Source organism: Belonocnema kinseyi, chromosome 2 (assembly GCF_010883055.1).
Source record: "Belonocnema kinseyi isolate 2016_QV_RU_SX_M_011 chromosome 2, B_treatae_v1, whole genome shotgun sequence".
NCBI lineage: Eukaryota > Metazoa > Arthropoda > Insecta > Hymenoptera > Cynipidae > Belonocnema > Belonocnema kinseyi.
In genome coordinates, this window is record NC_046658.1 from 183,317,794 (window position 1) to 183,337,025 (window position 19,232).

The 19,232-nt window shown below is 25.7% G+C and overlaps 1 protein-coding gene across 1 annotated transcript in view; it reads left to right on the forward strand.

The window, feature by feature from the left end:
• Window positions 1-13,720, forward strand: part of LOC117167961 (LIM homeobox transcription factor 1-beta-like) — a 35,161-nt gene extending 21,441 nt beyond the window's left edge. Inside the window, exons 4-5 of the mRNA XM_033353231.1 lie at window positions 8,102-8,200; window positions 13,464-13,720. Of these exons, the coding sequence (XP_033209122.1) occupies window positions 8,102-8,200; window positions 13,464-13,720 (356 nt within the window). The remainder of the gene's footprint in view (window positions 1-8,101; window positions 8,201-13,463) is intronic.
• Window positions 13,721-19,232: the final 5,512 nt, after the last annotated feature.

The following is a 19,232-nucleotide window of genomic DNA, read 5'->3' on the forward strand; positions in this document are numbered from 1 at the left end:
AAATTATTTATGAAATAAACTTTTTTGATTGCCTGCAAACAAGGTTAGTTCCGGGAGATTAGTTACTATGTTTATTTGCAAGTCCAAAGTTTTCGGCCAAAATATTGTGTAGTTTGGAAGTAACGCACAGGAGAATCGTAACATACATAACCTCCAAATATACACACGTTGTTAGCAATATCAAAAAATTTGTTGAAAAAAAAAACACAAATAGAGTGTGCGGGGACGTCCGTTAGCATGTTCGCTATCATTTCCTAAATTTTTAAGGCAAAATATTGATTATTCTAGAAAAAAAGCCGTCGGAACTTAAAACTGGTAAAATCGATAATTTTCTAAGTATCACATGCCCTTAATAAAAATGTTTAAAATTTATTTTTGTTTAATATTGTATATTTTCAATTGAAAATTGCTTTTTCCTAGCTGAAAATTAAATTATTCCATTTTCAAAAAGTTAATCTTCTTGGTTAGAAAATCATATTTTGGGTTGATTATTAAATTCTTTTGCTGAAAAATCATTTTTTCATTGTTGAAGATTCATGATATTTGTTGAAAATGTATCTCTTTGGCTGAAAATTGAACTATTTTGTTTGAAAATTTGTCTTTATCGGTAGAAAATTAATATTTTGCTTAAAAATGTAACTGGTTCCAAACTCATCTGTTTTTGTTCAAGATTCAAATATTTTGTTGAAAATTTGTCTTTTTCCTTTGAATTCGACTGTTTTTTATTTAAAATTAAAAGAGTTTTCTGTTGAAATATTAACCATTGCATGTTTTGTTGAAAATTCATTGTTTTGGTTCAAAAATAAAATATTTGAGTTAAGGTTGAACTTCATGGTAAAAAAATTCATTTTTGTTGTTAATCGTTTATCATTTTAATTAAAAATTTAACTATTCAGTTGAAAATGAACTTTTTTGTTCAATTGAAAAATTTAACTATTTTGTTAGAAATTTGTTAATTTTGGTGTAAAATTAATTTTTTAATCTAAAAATTTAGCTATTCCATTTTTGGTTTAAAAATTTTACTTTATGAGTTGCTGATTAAACTATGTCATAGAAAATTAAGGTATTTTGTTGAAAATTGGTCTGTTTGGGTAGAATATTAATCGGTTTTGTTGAAAATACATAATTTTGTTTGATGATTGTTCCATTTTTGATTGAAAATTTATCCTCTTTAGTGGAAAATGAGTAGAAAATTAATTTTGTTTGTTGAAAATTTATCTACTTATTCGATGATTCAACTATTTTCTTAAAAATTATCTTTTTCGTTGAATTTAACATTAATTTCCATGAAATTAATTTTTTAACGGAAAATTTACCTGTTTTATTTTTGGTTGTAACCCTCTCTTTTTTATTCAAAGTTTGACACATTTCTTGAAAATTTATTTTTTATGTTAAGGATTTATTATTTTATTGAAAAATTTATTTTTGTGATTGAAAATTTAAATAGAATGTCCAAAATTCGTTTTTTTTATAAATGCATTTTGTTTAAAATGCATCTGTTTGTACATAGTATAAGAATATTATACTATGTAAAACAATTACATAAATAATAAATGAACAATAAATAGTAAATAATAAATAATAATTACAGTATAAATTTCATATTTCCAAAGATTTCAAATATTTTCCAAAGATTTAAAAAATATTTCACATACCACGCAAAGATTTCCAAAAATTCAGAAAGATTTCACAAATATTTTAATAATTTCACGAAGATTTAAAAAATTTGGTAAAGATTTTAGATGAATTTCAAAGATTGAACAAAGATTTTTATAATTTCCAAAAGATTTCAGAAAGAGTTCAAACATTTCGCAAAGATTTAAGAAATTTAGCACATATTTTGGATATATTTAAAAGATTTTACAAATATTTCAATTATTTAACAAAGATTTCTGATAGATTTCAAGTATTTCCTAAAGATTTCAAACAGAATTTTTATAAATTTACAAATATTATCAAATATTTTAAAAATATTATGCAAAGATTCCCGAAGATTTTAGAATTATTTCACGAAGATTTCAATGAGTTCCCAAGATTTTATAAAGATTTTAATGAATTCCCAAAGATTTCACAAAAATTTCAAATATTCCGTCATGATTTCAGATATAAGTTTCCAAAAATTGCAATAATTTCAGAAATATTTCTAAAATATTTCCAAATATTTGAGAAAGATTACAATGATTTTCCCAAGATTTCGGATATATTTAAAAGATTCCACAAAGACTTTAATGATTTTTCCAAGATTTCAAAATAATTTCAATAATTTCACAAATATTATCAAATATTTTAAAAGGATTTGCAAAGCTATCAGAAAATTTTAGAAAGATTTCACAAAGATTTAAATGATTTCACAAAGATTTGAATTAATTTTTTAAAGATTTTAATAATTTTCCCAAGATTTAAAATATTTTAAATATTTCGTCATGATTTCAAATATATTTCAAAGATTGCACAATGATTCAATAATTTTCCAAAGATTTCAATAATTTCATCATTATTAACAAATATTTAAAAAATATTTAGAACATTTCGCAAAGATTTCAGAAATATTTCATAAATATTTTAAATTGATTTCAAGTATTGCCCAAAGATTTCAATGATTTTCCAAAGACTTCAATAATTTCACAAATATTTCAAAAATATGAAAAATATATTTTCAATTATTTTAGAAACATTACAATGCCTTTTCAAACGATATCAAAGATTTCGGATATATTTAAAAGATTTTACAAAAATTTCAAATATTTCTTCATGATTTAAGATATATTTCAAAGATTCACAAAGATTTCAATAATTTCACAAATATTATTAAATATTTCAGAAATGTTTCACAAAGATTAGAGATATACTTCAAGCGTTGTCTCAATATTTCAATGATTTTCCGGGCTTTCAGAAACATTTCATGAAGATTTTAGATAGATTTTAAGAATTGTCCGAATAGTTAAAAAAATTTCTAAAAATTTAAATAATTTCAGAAATATTTCGAGAATATTTCCAAACTTTTGAGAAAGATTAGAATAATTTTACAAATATATCGGAAGATTTCAGAAAGATTTCTCAAAGATTTGAATTCATTTCTTAAAGATTTTACAAATATTTTAATAATTTCCCAAAGATTTGAAACACTTAAGAAGGATTTAAATATTTCGTCATGACTTCAGATAGATTTCAAATATTGCCCAAAGATTTAAATAATTTTTCGAAGATTTCAATAATTTCACAAAGATGTAGAATATTTCGCAAAATTTTTTACAGATTTCAGAAATATTTCACAAAGATTTTAAATGGATTTCAAGGATTGCCCAAAGATTTCATTGATTTCCTATAGACGTCAATAATTTTACAAATGTTTAAAAAATATGACAAATATTTCGAAAATATTTACAATTGTTTCAGAAATATTACAATGATTTTTTAAAGATTTAAAAAATTTCGGATATGTTTAAAAGATTTCACATTAACTTCAATGAAGTTCCCAAAAATTTACAACAATTTAAATAACTAAAAAAATATTTTCAAATATTTTCAAAACGTTTCTCAAAGATTTCGGAAGATTTTAGAAAGGTTTTACGAAGATTTCAATGACTTTTCCAAGATTTCATTAGGATTTTAAGAATTTCGTAAAGATTTCCGAAGATTTCCAAAGACCTCAGATAGATTTCAAAGACTGCACAAAGAATTCAGTAATTTTTTAGAAGATTTCAATAATTCCACAAGTGTTTTCAAATATGTCAAAAATATTTTTAAAACTTCACAAAGATTTCCTGAAGCTTTACAAAGATTTCAGAAATATTCCACTAACATTTCATATATATTCAAAAGATTTAATAAAAATTTCAAATATTTCGTCATGATTTCAGATATATTTCAAAGATTGCACAATGATTTGAATAATTTTCCAAAGATTTCTGTAACTTGACAAATATTTAGAATATTTCGCAAAGATTTTAAAGATTTCAGAACTATTTCACAAAGATTTTAAATGGATTTCAAGGATTGCCCAAAGATTTCAATGATTTTCAATAGACTTCAACAATTTAACAAATATTTAAAAAATATGAAAAATATTTGGCAAATATTTAGAATTATTTCAAAAATATTACAATTATTTTCTAAAGATTTAAAAAATTTCGGATATATTTAAAAGATTTCACAATAACTTCAATGAATTTCATAAAATTTTACAATAATTTCGATAATTAATAAAATAGTATCAAATATTTTAAAAACATTTCGCAAAGATTTCAGAAGATTTCAGAAAGGTTTCACGAAGATTTCAATGATTTTCCCAAGATTTCATAAAGATTTTAAGAATTTTACCAAAATTTAAGACATTTCACAAAGATTTAACATATTTCGTCGGGATTTTAGATAGATTTCAAAGACTGCAAAAAGATTTCGGTACTTTTTCAAAGATTTCAAGAACTCCACAAGTGTTATCAAATATTTCAAAAATATTTTAAAAACTTTGCAAGAATTTCCCAAAGATTCAAAAAGATTTCAGAAACATTTCGCAAAGATTTCGGATATATTACAAATATTTCCCAAAGACTCTAATTATTTCGGAAAGATTATTATAATTAAAAAAAAAATTTTAGGTACATTTTTGAAAAAAATTCATTTACTTTGTTAAAAATAAATAAGTTTATTGAAAATTCAACGATTGTATTAAAGTCATCTTTTTTTTTAATAAAAATTTCAACTCTGTTGTTAAAAATCGCCCCTTTGGGTTGGAAATTCATCTCCCTCGGCTGAAAATGAACATTGTTGTTGAAAATTCAACTTTTCTGGATGAAAATTGCAGTCTTTAAAAAAAATCGCATTCTTGGTAATCCCCCCCCCCCTTAGGATGCTCCCAAACATTCAGCTCTCTTTTATTTATTTATTGTTAAAAAGAGTTTTTATGTGGGGGGGGGGGGGTCACTTTTGGTCTGTTGCCTGAGGGTTCTCGGGAGGGCATTGGCATTGGGGAGGCTGGCTGGATCCCCAAGCACAAGCCCAAGGCAAGCAAGCAAGCAGTGTGCGGATAGATATTTTATTTACACTCAAAGCCCGTTATTGGTTTTTCCCCTACGTTTCCTCTAGCCTGCTGGCTTAGTACACACCGCGTTAAATAGAAGTACAGAGCTGAAATCGGTAATAATCCAACTCCCACCCGCCTGCGATCAAATAGTCCTGGGCTATTAGTCACCCCTGGGAATGCTCAAGAATTTTAACTTTCTCACATACATTACACCCTGACTATTAAGGCATTTAAGAACAATTCACATTACTATTTAGGGCTATTTTTGCCCCTCCATTCCCGTCGTTGACGACCATAGTTTTGACGTATTCCCTCTCCCCCTACCGAAAAAGAAACGTAGCTTTAAAGTCTCTTAAAACAGAAAAATTAGGGTGATGTTTCACGAAAATAGAGAAATTAATTTTTTTGTCAATAAAATATTAATTACTTTAAATTCCCAAGATTTCGAATTTAAATTGATTGCACTTAAGGTATTTGTTGTGCCAAAATTAAGATATCTAAAAAAGTAGTTTTTCTGTGGTTTTAAGAATCAAATTATCATAACTGATGTTACTTCAAATTCACAAAAAAAACATTATTTTTAACCTTTTATTTTGTAATTGCAAAATTGATTGCATTTTATTAAAGGAGGGCTTATTTTTGCCGGGAAAACATTCTCTACAACTCTACTGTTTCCGATTTTTAAAGTAAATTTTTCTATTGATCAAATAGTTAGAATAATTTTTTTTGAGACAGAATTTTTTAAACAAATAATTATCTTTTAAGATTATATAATTAATTTAAAAATTGGAAACAGTACAGTTGTAGAAGTGACGATCAGAAAAAATTCAATTGTAAAAACATGAAATAAATTAATGTTTTCTTTTGTTGTGAATTTTAACATTTTTTATAAAAATAATGTTTTTTTATTTGAAATGACATCAGTTGTAATAGTTTTGGCGCGAGAAATATATACCTTAAAAAAGAATAGTTGAATTTTCAAGAAAAAAATGATTTATTTTATCTAAGGGGAGAAATAAATTTTCAATCAATTTAAATAACATAAATAGACCATATAGTTAAATTTTCAATTTAAAAAGACCAATTTTTTCAATGTCTGTTGAATTTTCAACAAAGAAATTAATTTTCAACAAAGAAAGATGACCTTTCTATACCATAAAAGATAAATTCTTTTATCAAAAGTGCGATTTTTTAACAAAATAAGTGCATTTTTAATCAAGACAGATGGCTTTATCAAAATATTTGAACTTTCAACCTACAAACGGTTATTTTTAATTAAAATTTAAAATTAAAAAAAAAGATTCAAATTCAACCAAAAAAGTTTAATTTTAGCCAAGAAAGCTGACTTTTAATAATAAAAGACGAATTTTCAAACCGAAAGGATAATTGAAAAAAAAACATTTCAATTTCTAACCATAAAGGATTCATTTTCTAACAAATGTTCAAATTTTCAAGCCAAAAAGACCATTTTTTATAGAAAACAGTTGAATTTTCAACGAAAAAATTAATTTTCAACCAAGAAGGACGACTTTTCTACCATAAAAGATGAATTTTTCATCCAACAAGAAAGATGTAAATTCAATAAAAAAAAGTTTAATTCCAACCTAGAAAGATTATTTTTCAACAATAAAAGACGAATTTTCAATCTGAAGGAATTATAAAAAAAACTTTTGAATTTCTAACCAAAAAGATGCATTTTCTACCAAATGTTCGAATTTTCAAGCAAAAAAAAGATATTTTTGTGGAAGACAGTTGAATTTTCAACAAAAAAGTTTATTTAGAACCAATAAGGATGAAATTTCCACCATAAAATATGAATGTATCTTTAAAAAATAAATATTTTTAAAAATTCTGGAATTTGTAAGCCAAAAAGGCGAACTGTCCACAAAATAGTTGAGTTGTCAACCCAAAAATATGGTTTTTCAACAAAGAAGTTAATTTTCTACAAAATCTTTAAATTTCCTTAAAAATTGTTTGATTTGTAAAGAAATAGTTAAATTTTTTACAAAAAAGTTTATTTTCAACTAAATAGTTTAATTCTATACCGAATTGTTGAAATTTTAAACTGAAAAGATGAATTTATTACAAAATCGTTTAATTTCTTAACCGAAAGTATGAACTTACATCAATTCTCAACAAAAATGTAATAGTTGATATCAAAACTAAAAAATATGTTTATTTTAAATAAAAAAGAATCAAATTCATCTAAAAAACTTCAAAACTTTTAATATCTTCAAAAGTTCGCCTTTTGACGATTCGAATTTGTTCTAAAATTTCTAGAAAATTCTGAAAAATTAAATGAATTATCTCAAAATCTTTTAGATTCTTTTTTCAGAATTTAAAAAATCTTTAGGAAAATTTTGAAATATTTTTAATATTCTCTTAAAATGAATTTCGTAATATGAAAATGTGCATTTTCTTTCAAATTTGTTAAAATCTTTAATTTATTTGGTAATTTTTCAAAACTTCTTAATATCCTTTGAAATGTTTGAAAATCTTTTTCCATGTTTTCTTAAAATTAATTTTCAAAAAATCAATTAAAATTTTCCCTGCAATTTACAAAAATATAATCTTAAAACCTTTGAATGTCCTCAAAATGCTTACAAATTTATTTCGAAATCTTAAAAAATCTTCAATTTGTGTTTTTCAAAATTTTAGTTTTTTAAAATCTTTTACAATACTTCTGAAATAAAGAGCTTAAAATTAATCTTTTAATTCGATTCCCAAGGGAGCAATGGATATTTTTTTCAGAAGGAAAATGTAATACAATTTTTATTTAATTCATAACTCCTTCCTTGGAAATTTTAATTTTGTGAAGGGGTCGTGAATAGAATCTTTTTGACATTTAAAAAATATTTGGTCAAAAAGTTGATAACAGAATTGTTTCCTTTATAATTTCATAATCATTTACAATTTAAATTGTCTTTTAAAAATAATAGTAATAATAATTTTATTAGAAATAAAGGAAAATAAGAGTAGATTTTTATTGCATAATATTTTGTTTAAAGAACTTATAGGCTATAAAAAAATTATTATAAAAAGTAAATTAGTCTATAAAATTTATTTATTATTTCTCAGGTCATTATATGAGTGCTTTGAACATGCGCGATGGAGAATCTTCCAATTTTTCATCAGCTACGCAGCCTCTGAATCCCAACAACCCTTACTCACCAGACGGTAAATTAAAAAATACATAATAACATTTTATTTATTTAGATTAACTTTAATTTTTTGTGTTACCTTTCTTTATTTTCCATATTAACTCTGATTTTATAAGCTTTAAGAATAAGTAGAAAAGGGGAAGGATTTTTGTCCATTCTAGGCCTCGAATCACCGAGACTATTAACATTTTTTGACAGTTTTTTAAGGGTGCGCCTGCGTATGCTTCTATTTTTTACTTTGGTTTCAAACAAATTTTTCATTTATTTCGAAGATTGTCCATAATAATATTAATATTAATACTATTTCAAAAATCAAAATTTTGAAGGATTTTGAGTGATTTCAAAGTTTTCAAAATTTTTAAAGAAATTTGAAGAATTATTACAGATTTGAAAATAATTAACAGGATTTCAAAGTATTTCAAGGGATTTTGCTAGACCTAGAAAATTTTAGGATATCTTACAGCATTTCAACAAATTTCAAGATTTTTAAAGTTTTAAGGAACTTTAAAGGAGAAATTCACAATGTTAAGTGATTTTAAAGATTTGAAATAATTTTTAGATAACTTTAGGGAGTAAATAAAATGGAACATTTAAACATTTTTGGGGATCAAAAAAGAATTTTACATTATTTGAGAGGCTTATAACATTTCAAAAGAAATGAAAAAATTGTATAAGATTGTATAAGATTATAAAAAATTTCTATAGATTCCAAGGGATGAAACATTTTATTTTAATGAATTTTCACATTTCCAACGGAAATTTTTTAATGGATTTTACGGGATTCGAGACAATTTAAAAAATTTTTTAAATTGCAGAGAATTTTGTAGGATTTAAAAAAATTTTTAAGAATTTCAAAAGAACTTTGAAACCTTAATGAAATTTAATTTTAGGTGGTTTTCAGCCATTTCAAAGATTTAAAAGAATTTAGAGGAATTAAAAAAAATGTTGCACGTTTTGTAGGATTTCATTGAATCTCCAAGGATTTGAAGAGATTTAAAGGATTTCTAGAAATTTAAACGATTTATTTTAGAGAATTTCGATGAATGATTTTAATTAAATAAAAATATTTAAGGGATTTTACGGTACCTTTAAGAGATGTTCAGAGAAATTTTATAAATAAGGAAAGTGAAATTAAATTAAATTTTATGAGATTTCTAGCTATCCTATAGATTTCTAAAAATATTAAGATTTTTTGGATAACTTAAATGGAGTTCAATTACTTAAATGGTTCAATTTAATCTAGGTTGAAAGAATTTTGAATAAATTCTTAAATTCCTAAAGGAAACATTTTAATGGGTATCAAGATATTAGATAGAAATTTAAGAGATTAAAAAAATTGAAACAAAATTAAATTTTATGTGATTTCCAGCGATTCTATAGATTTCTAGGATGTCAAATATTTTTAGGCATTTAAAGTTTTTTTTTTTAGAAAACTTAAGGAATAGTTTCAATTTAATTGAAATTCAAAGGATTTCAAATAATTGTGAAAATCTCTAATGGAAAGATTTTATGATTTTAAGAGATTCTAGAAGATTTCAAGAATCATAAGAACAAATGAAAAGGATTTTAAATCATTTTGTTGGGTTTTTAAAGATTTGAAGGGATTTCTATTGAATTTTGGAAAAAAAGAAATTCAAATAAATTTCCTAGGTTTCTGAAATATTTCATATATTGTAAAGAATTTTGAAGTATTTCAAGGAATTATACAAGATTAAAAGGATCAAGGGATTTTAAAGGATTTAAAAATATATCAAATATTTTATTGATGCTTTTGAGAAGATTTCGAGAAAACTCGTGTTTAAGGTGAACTCAAAACTTCATGGAGATCGAGAATCTAAATTTGAAAACATATTCATGTGAACTAAATAATGAATGGATTCAAATATTTTAAAAAATGCTGGGATCTCGACTCGAGAATCTCGAAACTTTTTATTTTTGAGATTTTGAATTTTCATGAAGTTTTGAGATCACCTGCACATTATTAAAGAGAATCTCGATTTTTCTCAAAATTGTCTGGAATGTATGAATAAATAATTGAAAGGGATTTCAAAAATGTATAGCTTTTCAAATGGATTTTTACGTATTCCAAAGATTTCAAGGGATTTCAAGGGCTTATAAAACATTTTAAAAGATATCAAAAATTTTAGTGATATGAAAATTCGAGAGGCTTTCGAGAAAATTCAGGATTTTTTGAAAGCATTTTCAGGTGGACGATCAATTACTTTTTTTTTGAAATTAAAGTATTTCATTTAATCTCCAAGGATTTTAAATATTTATAGGGGCTTAAACCCTTTTCTTTAGATAAATTTATTGTCAACATTTTATTTTATTTATATTCAAATGATTTAAAATGATTATTACTTTATTTAAGGGATTTTTCCTTTTGCAACGATTTCAAGGGATCTTAAGGGATTCTATAAGATTCCAAGAGATATACAAAATTTTAAGGGATTTCAATCACTTCTGTAGGATTTCCAAAGATTTTGTGGTGTTTATGGGGAATTCCACACAATATTTGCCACCAAAATTTTGTTTCTTTTTCAACACTCAAAAATATTCAATATATTTTTATTTTATTTTAATATAACACGCAAAGTATTCGAGAAATTAAAAAAAATCTATTTTAATAAAAAAGTACCTTTTTTCAATTGCTTATATTGCAATATCAAACAAAGATATGAAAATTCATACGAAAGATAAAATGTGGGCCTTTTCCTCAACTTTCGAATGAACTATACTAAACTCCAATTTAATTATTTATTTAAGAACACAAATTAAATATTTATAAACAGATTTATTTTCAATTTGGACCTGTTTTTTTAAAGAGTTGCACTAAACGTTTTTCTTGATCTGGTAAAAATTTGGGAGTGCGTAGTCCAATACTTTCAAAGCCATGAAATTTTAAACAGCGTGGCACACTTCGCGCGCGCGAGCCGCTATTAAAAAATTCATTGCTTCCAAAGTATTTGACCACTCACTCCCAAATTTTTACCGGATCAAGAAAAACGTTCGGTCCCCTTTAAAAAAAAAGAAAAAGCAGGTCCAAATTGAAAAAATCTATTTGTTTATAAATATATTATTTATATTATTAAATAAATAATTAAAGTGCATTTTATTATACTTTATTAAAAAGTTCAGGAAAAGGCCCACATTTTATCTTTCGTATGGATTTTCATACCTTTGTTTAATATTGCAGTATGAGCAAATGAAAAAGGTACTTTTTATAAACATAAAATTTAAAAAAAAATCTCGGATACTTTGCGTTTTATATTGAAATTTAAAAAAAACGTATCGAATATTTTTGAGTGTTAAACAAGAAAAAAATGTTGGTGACAAATATTGTGTGGAATGCTCCTTATACAGAAGATGGGAAAATACATAATATTTTATTTTAAGAGATTATAACAGATTGCAAGAAATATAAAAAATCTCAAGGGATTTCAAAGAATTTTCCTTGATTTCCAAACATTTTAAGGAATTTCGTGTAAAATTAAAAAAAATTCGGGATCTCGAGTTGAGAATCTCGCAACTTTTTATTCTAGATTCTCGATATCCATGAAGTTTTGAATATATCTGAACATATTTTAAGAGAACCTCGATTTTTCTCGAAATCGTCTCGAAATTATCACTAAAAAATATCCAATGAAATTGGAAAAATAAATTATATTCAATTTAACTTCACGATAATATTCCTGACAATTTCAAAGATTTCGAATGAATTTTATGGCATTTCAAAAAAATTCGCAAAATTCGAGAATTCTGTTTAATCTCCAAGGATTTTAAAGATTTCTGGGGATTTAAGCTGTTTATTTTTTCGAGAATTCTAACGAATGCGTTCAATTTAATTTACATTAAAGGGAATACAAATGACTTATACTTTTTAAATGGATTTTTATGTTTTCCGAAAATTTTTGGGGATATAAAGGAATTCTGACAGTTTCAAGAAATATACAACATTTTGAAGCAGGAATCTGAAATATAAAATTTCGAGATTCTCGACTCGAGATATCGAAAATATTTTTCAAGGTTGTTGTCCTCCATTCATGGTTTAGATCTCCTGAACATCTTACAACAGAATCTCAAATTGTCTCGAAATCGTCTCGAATACTTCACTAACTAATTTCAAGGAATTAAAAAAATTTAATTAAAAATAATTTACAGGGTTTTATGGGACCTTCAATTATTTAAAAGATTTAAGTTGATGTTACAAAGTTTAAGATGTTTTAAAAATATTAATTTTTTAAAAGTATTATCCAAAGGTATAATAAAGATGTAAAAATGGTATAAAGAAATCGCTCCTTTGCAGTTCATCTACTTTTTACTTTTTCCCCTTCAAAATTGGTGTATTATTTATTGCAATGCTGATTATATAGCAATGTTTTTATTTATAATGATTATTTCAATGAAGGTCCTATAATCCGTAAAATCTGTTTCAATTTTTTTATCTTGTGTAAACCAAAAATACCGAGTACAGTAGAATCTCGCTTATCCGAGCCCGCTTTATCCGAGTTCGCGATTATCCGAGATTGAAACAAAAATAGTTGACCCGTCTCTTCCGATCTACAGCGCGAGAGTAGTCCGTACTATCCGAGCATTATGGATATAATCGCTACGTTAAAAAATGTGTGGATCGCTTTTAAATAAAGATACATCATGGCATATGTAACATAAACTATTCATAAGATTTTTAAATACATGTAGTTTTACAAATTGAATATTTATTTAAGTAGACTTTCAGTTTATTAAACTGAGACTTTAAAAAAATTTAATATTCCGTTTTATCCGAGTTTCCCGATTATAAAAGTTCGGGCCGGTCCACAATAGTTCGGATAAACGAGGTTCTACTTTAATTAAATCCTGGGTATTATCAAGCATTACCTTTTTTTAAAGAGAAAGACAGACGGAAGTGGAATTTTATTACAGTATGAAAGTGGATTTTATTTGGTCAAAAAGGGTATTCATTAATACACTGTTGCTAAATATTGAACAATGATACTGGTCTATTAATGTTCTGCCATAGCCTTAGTGGCGTAATTGGTTAACTCTCTCATGTATGGTGGCGTTCGAAGTTCAAATCCGGGTGAAGGCAGATTTTTTTTTGTTTGTTCAAAAAAATAATAGACCATTAATCGACAATTTTTTATGTTCATCACCAAAAAATTAAGCATGAAATGGTTTTTAGACAAAGGGATGTAGGATTTGCGTATTAGAGTGGATAATATTTTGACGATGTTTGATTTGTGGATTTTGGTGATGTTTATGATTCTATTGTTTGACAGATAACTACCCAGTGCATTCGGGCGAGAGTTTCTGCAGCAGTGATTTGTCCCTCGATGGAACAGAAGCGGGGTTTGAAATTGCAGAAAATGAAACCGGCGGTCCAGAAAGTAGTCACCAGGGAAGCTCACATTCCCTTCACACGGGCTCATCCCAAGAATCACCTTCGTTGTCACAAAGTTTACACGCAGCGATAAACAACCCCATTGACAAATTGTACATGATGAGTAGTAATTATTTTAGTGCTGACCATTCATAATTTCCTACCTTTACATATATGTACATTCGACTTTTAAATTTAAATATATTATATTATATTAAATGCATTTTACACCAAAACAACTCCTTTCTTCTTCTTTGATTTTCACATTTTCAAAAATACAATTTTTTGGATTGAAAAAGAACCAGTGCACAGTAGGGTGGTCCAAAAAAAGCCTTGGAAAATTTTTCTTAAACATTTTTATATTTATCGCCCGGAATTTGGTTCGAATCCACACGAAAATAAATCAATTTTTTCTTTATCCCATCAAGTTTAACACGTAAGTAATTTTTGTTCTGACAAGTAATACATTTATTAAAAAATAATCAAAAGTTCTCAATATCTGTGAATTAACTGATGCCAAATTCGCCATTTTTATTTTTTTTTATTTCAAAACTGTCCGCATCACTTTTACAGCATTGTATTATTGGAAAAAGTAATTATTTTACAAATTTTTAGTACGTTAAAGAATAAAATTCATAACTTTTTTTAGCGGTTTTATTATTTAGTGAAATATTAAAAACATTGTTTATAAGATCCACACTTGCCGTTCAGTTGATTATTTATTCTAAAAATGTTGTTTACAGTAGTTTATTGCAGCCTCCTGTCACCGAGAGTTGAAAATGGCCGTTAAAAAACTCTTTAAAATGTATGAAGAAAACAGTTTATTTATATAATTATTGTAAAAATGACACAAAGGATTTTTCTAATAGTGTTTTTCTTTTTTTTATCGAATTATTTCCATTAATTATCGTTCCAGTATAAAAATACCCGAAGACACCGAATAAAAGAATTAGAAGCTTTTTAATAATTATAAAATATCTTAGGAGAAATGTTTTCGGTTTTATTTTAAAAGAATAATTTTAAGTTTTAAAGATTTTAAAATGTGGGTTAAAAGTATATAGAAAACGTTAAAATCACTTTTTTTCTTTTCTCAGTTTTACAAATTTTTTAGGCAAACTGAATTTTGTCAGGATGTTGAAGAAAGTTCTTTGATATCCATGGGAGATTTTCAAAGCAAATTTTCAAGAAAATTTTTGCAATTTTGTCATATTATATAATTTTGGAAAAAAATTGAGTAAGTTTGAGAGATATTAAAAAGTTTTGAAACAACTCAAGAATAAATCAAACTTCTAAATTTTTTTTCTACATTTTGTAAAGTTTGAAAATGAAAATAAAAGATATTTGTTCAGGTTCCTAGGAAAAATCAAAATAACTTTTTATTTCGAAAAATTAATTTGAAGAAATTATTTTAAAAGATTTTAGAAAATTTCAAAAATGTTCAAAGAAGAAGCTGACAGATTTTAGGGCAATTTTTAAAATCTTGCAGAATAATTAAAAATTTGAATAATTTTTAGAAATGAGAAGGCTTAGAAGGTCTGACAAAATTAAAGAACAAGAAGGATTTTCCTTATATTCGTGTGGAAGTTCTAAATAATTTTTTATTTTGAACAATGAAGTATAAGAGAAAATTGTAAAAGGTTCTTAAACATATCAAACGATTTTCGAAAATTTCTAAAAATAGTTTAGAAGATTTTGAAGCAAAATGTTTCAATTTGCCAAGATTGCAAAATAAAAACAAACAAAAATCGAGTAAATTCAAGAAATATTTAGTAGAACTGAAAATAACTTTAAATGTTTTCATCAGAATAAACAAATTTTCTTAAAATTGCTGGGAAAATTTAGAAGAGAGTAAGGTAATTTTTTAAAATTTGGAAACATACAAATGTTAAAATATTTTAGCTTCGTTACAAAGTCTAATTGATTAAAAAATATCACATTTAAGAGTTGGTTATTTAATTGTAATAGATAAAAATATTTAAGGATTTATCATATTTCTTGTTTGTCATATATAGATATAATAATTATATTTATTATATAGTAGCATTATATGGTAAAGCGGCAATATAAAAAAAAATTAGCTCTTCATCACTATATTTTAAAGTGTTTAAATATTCGGGACTAATAAAAAATAACAAAAGAAAGAATAACTAAATCATAAATTAGCAACAACAAAAAATTGCCGAATTATAAAATAAACGAATTGTTAAATTCTGATAAGTATTTCTATTTCTGTAATTTAAGTTTGACGAAATTTAAAATTTCCGAAAATATTTAATAAATTATTAATTAGTGATTCATTAAATTGTTTGCCTTATTTGTAATTCTATTAATTACATATAAATTAATAATCAATTGACTCTGTTGCAAAAGTCGGTGAATTTTAGTTTTGGACATTTTGAAATTTGGGATTTTATTTTTTGTTAATTAAAAATCTTATCGTTATTTGAAATTTGGAAAATTTTATAATTCGATAATAACATATATTTTCGGCATTTTTTTTATTCATTTGTGTATTCGTTATTTATTTTTTATTATTGCTTATAATTTCTGAATATCTAAGTAATTTTTTTTTCTACTTGACTCTACACTATGAAGAAAAAATGAGTTTAAAGTGTTTTTCATACTTATTTTGTAATTTTAATGCAATTTTTCTATGGTACTGTATGGTTTTGTAGAACAAAGTTACTACTAGCGCCGCCGCATGGCCGTTTTCAACTCTCGTGACACATTTTTTGCATCGGGCAGTGCAGTGGAAGCACCCCCTTGGTTTATTGAAACCTCCAATTCTAACCTCAAATTTTGCCAACTACTTACGGAAGTAATTTAATAATTTGATTTTTAAATAAAAATTAGTAAATATGTATTCAAACTTGGAATTAAATATTATAAATATGAATAAAATTAATATTATCTATATACTTCTTTAAATAAATTAAGTAAATTAACTTTTCTGTTGAAAATATAACTGTTTTGAAGAAAACTCTTCCTTTTAAATTGAAAAATCAACAGTTTGGTTGGAATATCAACTATTATATTTTATGGTCAGAATTCACCTTTTTTGGTTAACCTAATACTAAACTTATTAACAAATTGTTGAATTTTAAAATAAAAAAGGCTAATATTCTACAAGAAAGATAAATTCATTGAAAAAATTTTAATTTATTTGAAATAACCCCATTTGGCCCTATTACAAGTCGGGCACTAATCGGGGGCTAGTTGGGTTATTAATTTTGACAAAGTACCCAGTCAGGGACTAATCGGGGACTAGTTGGGCTTTTTGCTGTCAAAATTTCAGTCGGGGCCTGGTCGGCAGTTGGTCAAGGGTTAGTCGGGCCTTTTTGTTCACTAATTTCCGCGCGGGTCGGGAACCAGTGGGGCTCTGGTTGGGTTATTCTTATGTTTGAGTTTTCGGCAAGTTCTTAGCAAATGAGGTAATATCTAAAAAAGCGTAATGATTTTTTTATTATAAAACACTAAGAATATATTTAACAATAATTTTACACCGTTCTTTGGACAAAAGATTTATTAATTTTAAATTCATCTCAAATATACTAAATAAATAATTATTAAGTTAATAATTTTGTTATTTTTTTGTAGCATTTTCAAGAAAAATGCGAATTTCTAGGAATATTTATAAATACCTTTTTATGGAATTATAAGAAATTCCATATTGGAAAAGATACATATAGATGTAGGTGAAAAGTATGCCGAAAGTCATAAGACTCTAAATTTTACAGATGCTTATTTTTTAATTGATCTGAAAGGTTTTCCATATGTAAATAAAGTCTAATCCTTTATGTAGTTAAAATTGGAAAAAGAAAAAGTTTTTGATTAATCAGTGAAAAACAGTATCCTAGTAGTAAACTATTAAGCAAGGTACAGTTCAGATTTCGCTACCACCTTCATTTGAGTTTTGCGGTTCTGGACTGGTAGCTTTAAAGAAAATCCGCAAGGGCGCGACATGCCGCCTCTCGCGCAACAGAAATGATGCGTCGAGTATTTAAGACAGCAGTTCACACGTAACGAAGCATAATTACCTGGAGCAGAGACTACCGTAACCAACGTGGCGGTTCCTTTAGATCGAAGCTCTTCCATTTCTGCGTTTCAGCTAAAGTTTTTTTTTATTAAATTAATATTCCACAAATTTTGGGGAATTTTAGTTACATAAATTTACGCATTTTTAAGCGTAGGATATATTTTCCATTAAATCTTGGGTAAATTTGAGCACTTATAATATTTCAAAAAATTTTATGGAGTTTTCCGAAAATATTAACTATTTTGAGAAACTTTTAGGCAATGTTCCACAGATTTTGGGGAGTTTGGTCAACATTCCACGCGGATGTATTATCATATGTCGCCTACTAGTACCCCATCAGGCCCAGACTAGGATAAGTCGGGTCACTTGACTAGCCCCCGACTGATCTACCGTGACGCTACTGGTCGGGGGCTAGTTAGATGACCCGAGTAGCCCCCGACTTTAAGTGGAGTCGAATGGTCGGAATCAGACAAGTTCCCCATTTAAATTTCTACACGGGTTGGTCAACCAAATGAGACTTTTCATTAAAAAAAGGAACAATATTTCAACTATACAGTTGCATTTTTGCTAAGAAATATAAAATTTATAATTAAAAAGATAATTTTTTTAGCCAAAAAGACGAATTTTCAAGAAAATAGTTGAAATATTAATCAAAAAGATTTTTCAGTCAATGAAATTGTCAACCAAAATAAAAATATTTAAACAAAACCCAATTTAAACCTAATCTAAACACTTTTTTTCAATTTATGTACTATTTTTGATTAGGATGAATTCTATATCAAAATTTACAATCAAACACTTAAATTTGCACGTAAATCGATAATAATAATCTTATTAATATGTATGATGTTTAATATTGATCTAAAATATTTAATGATAATGCATACTTACTAACTTGATTAAAAATTAAATTTATGAGTTACTATTAAATTACTTACCTAAACAGTTAGCAAAATTTGAGGTTAGAATTGGATGTTTCAACAAACTACTTTGAACAACTTTTTTAGAATAAATAATCAATTGAACGGCAAGCGTGGGGCTTACAAGCAATATTTTCAATATTTTTTAATTTTATAAAATCTCGTTATTGGCACAGTTAAAAGAAAAGCTAACCCACATAATCAAAATTTGAAAATGGCGAATTAGAATTTTTTGTACAAAAAACGTTAAAATAAGTGACTCATACATTATTTGATCGACTAGAAGAGAAAATACATGATCAATTTTAAAGTTAAATAATATAAATGGATATTTTTTAAGCTAGTCAGATCGCCCTCTAGTGGGACAAGAATTTTGTGGTATATGAGCATTTTAGCATTTTTCTTAACAAAATAATAAGATATTATTAAATTAAACTAATTATTATTAAAAATATCGTTTGTAAGCCCCACGATTGCAGTTAAATTTATTATTTATTCTAAAAAAGTTGTTCAAAGTAGTTTGTTGAAACTTCAATCCTAACCTCAAATTTTGCCAACTGCTTGGGCAAGTAATTTAATAGTAACTCATAAATTTAATTTTTAATCAAATTACTAAGTATGAATTAACATTTAATATTGTAGATTAATACTAAATATCATAAATATCAATAAAATTATTATTATCGATATACTTTCAAATTTAACGGTTTGG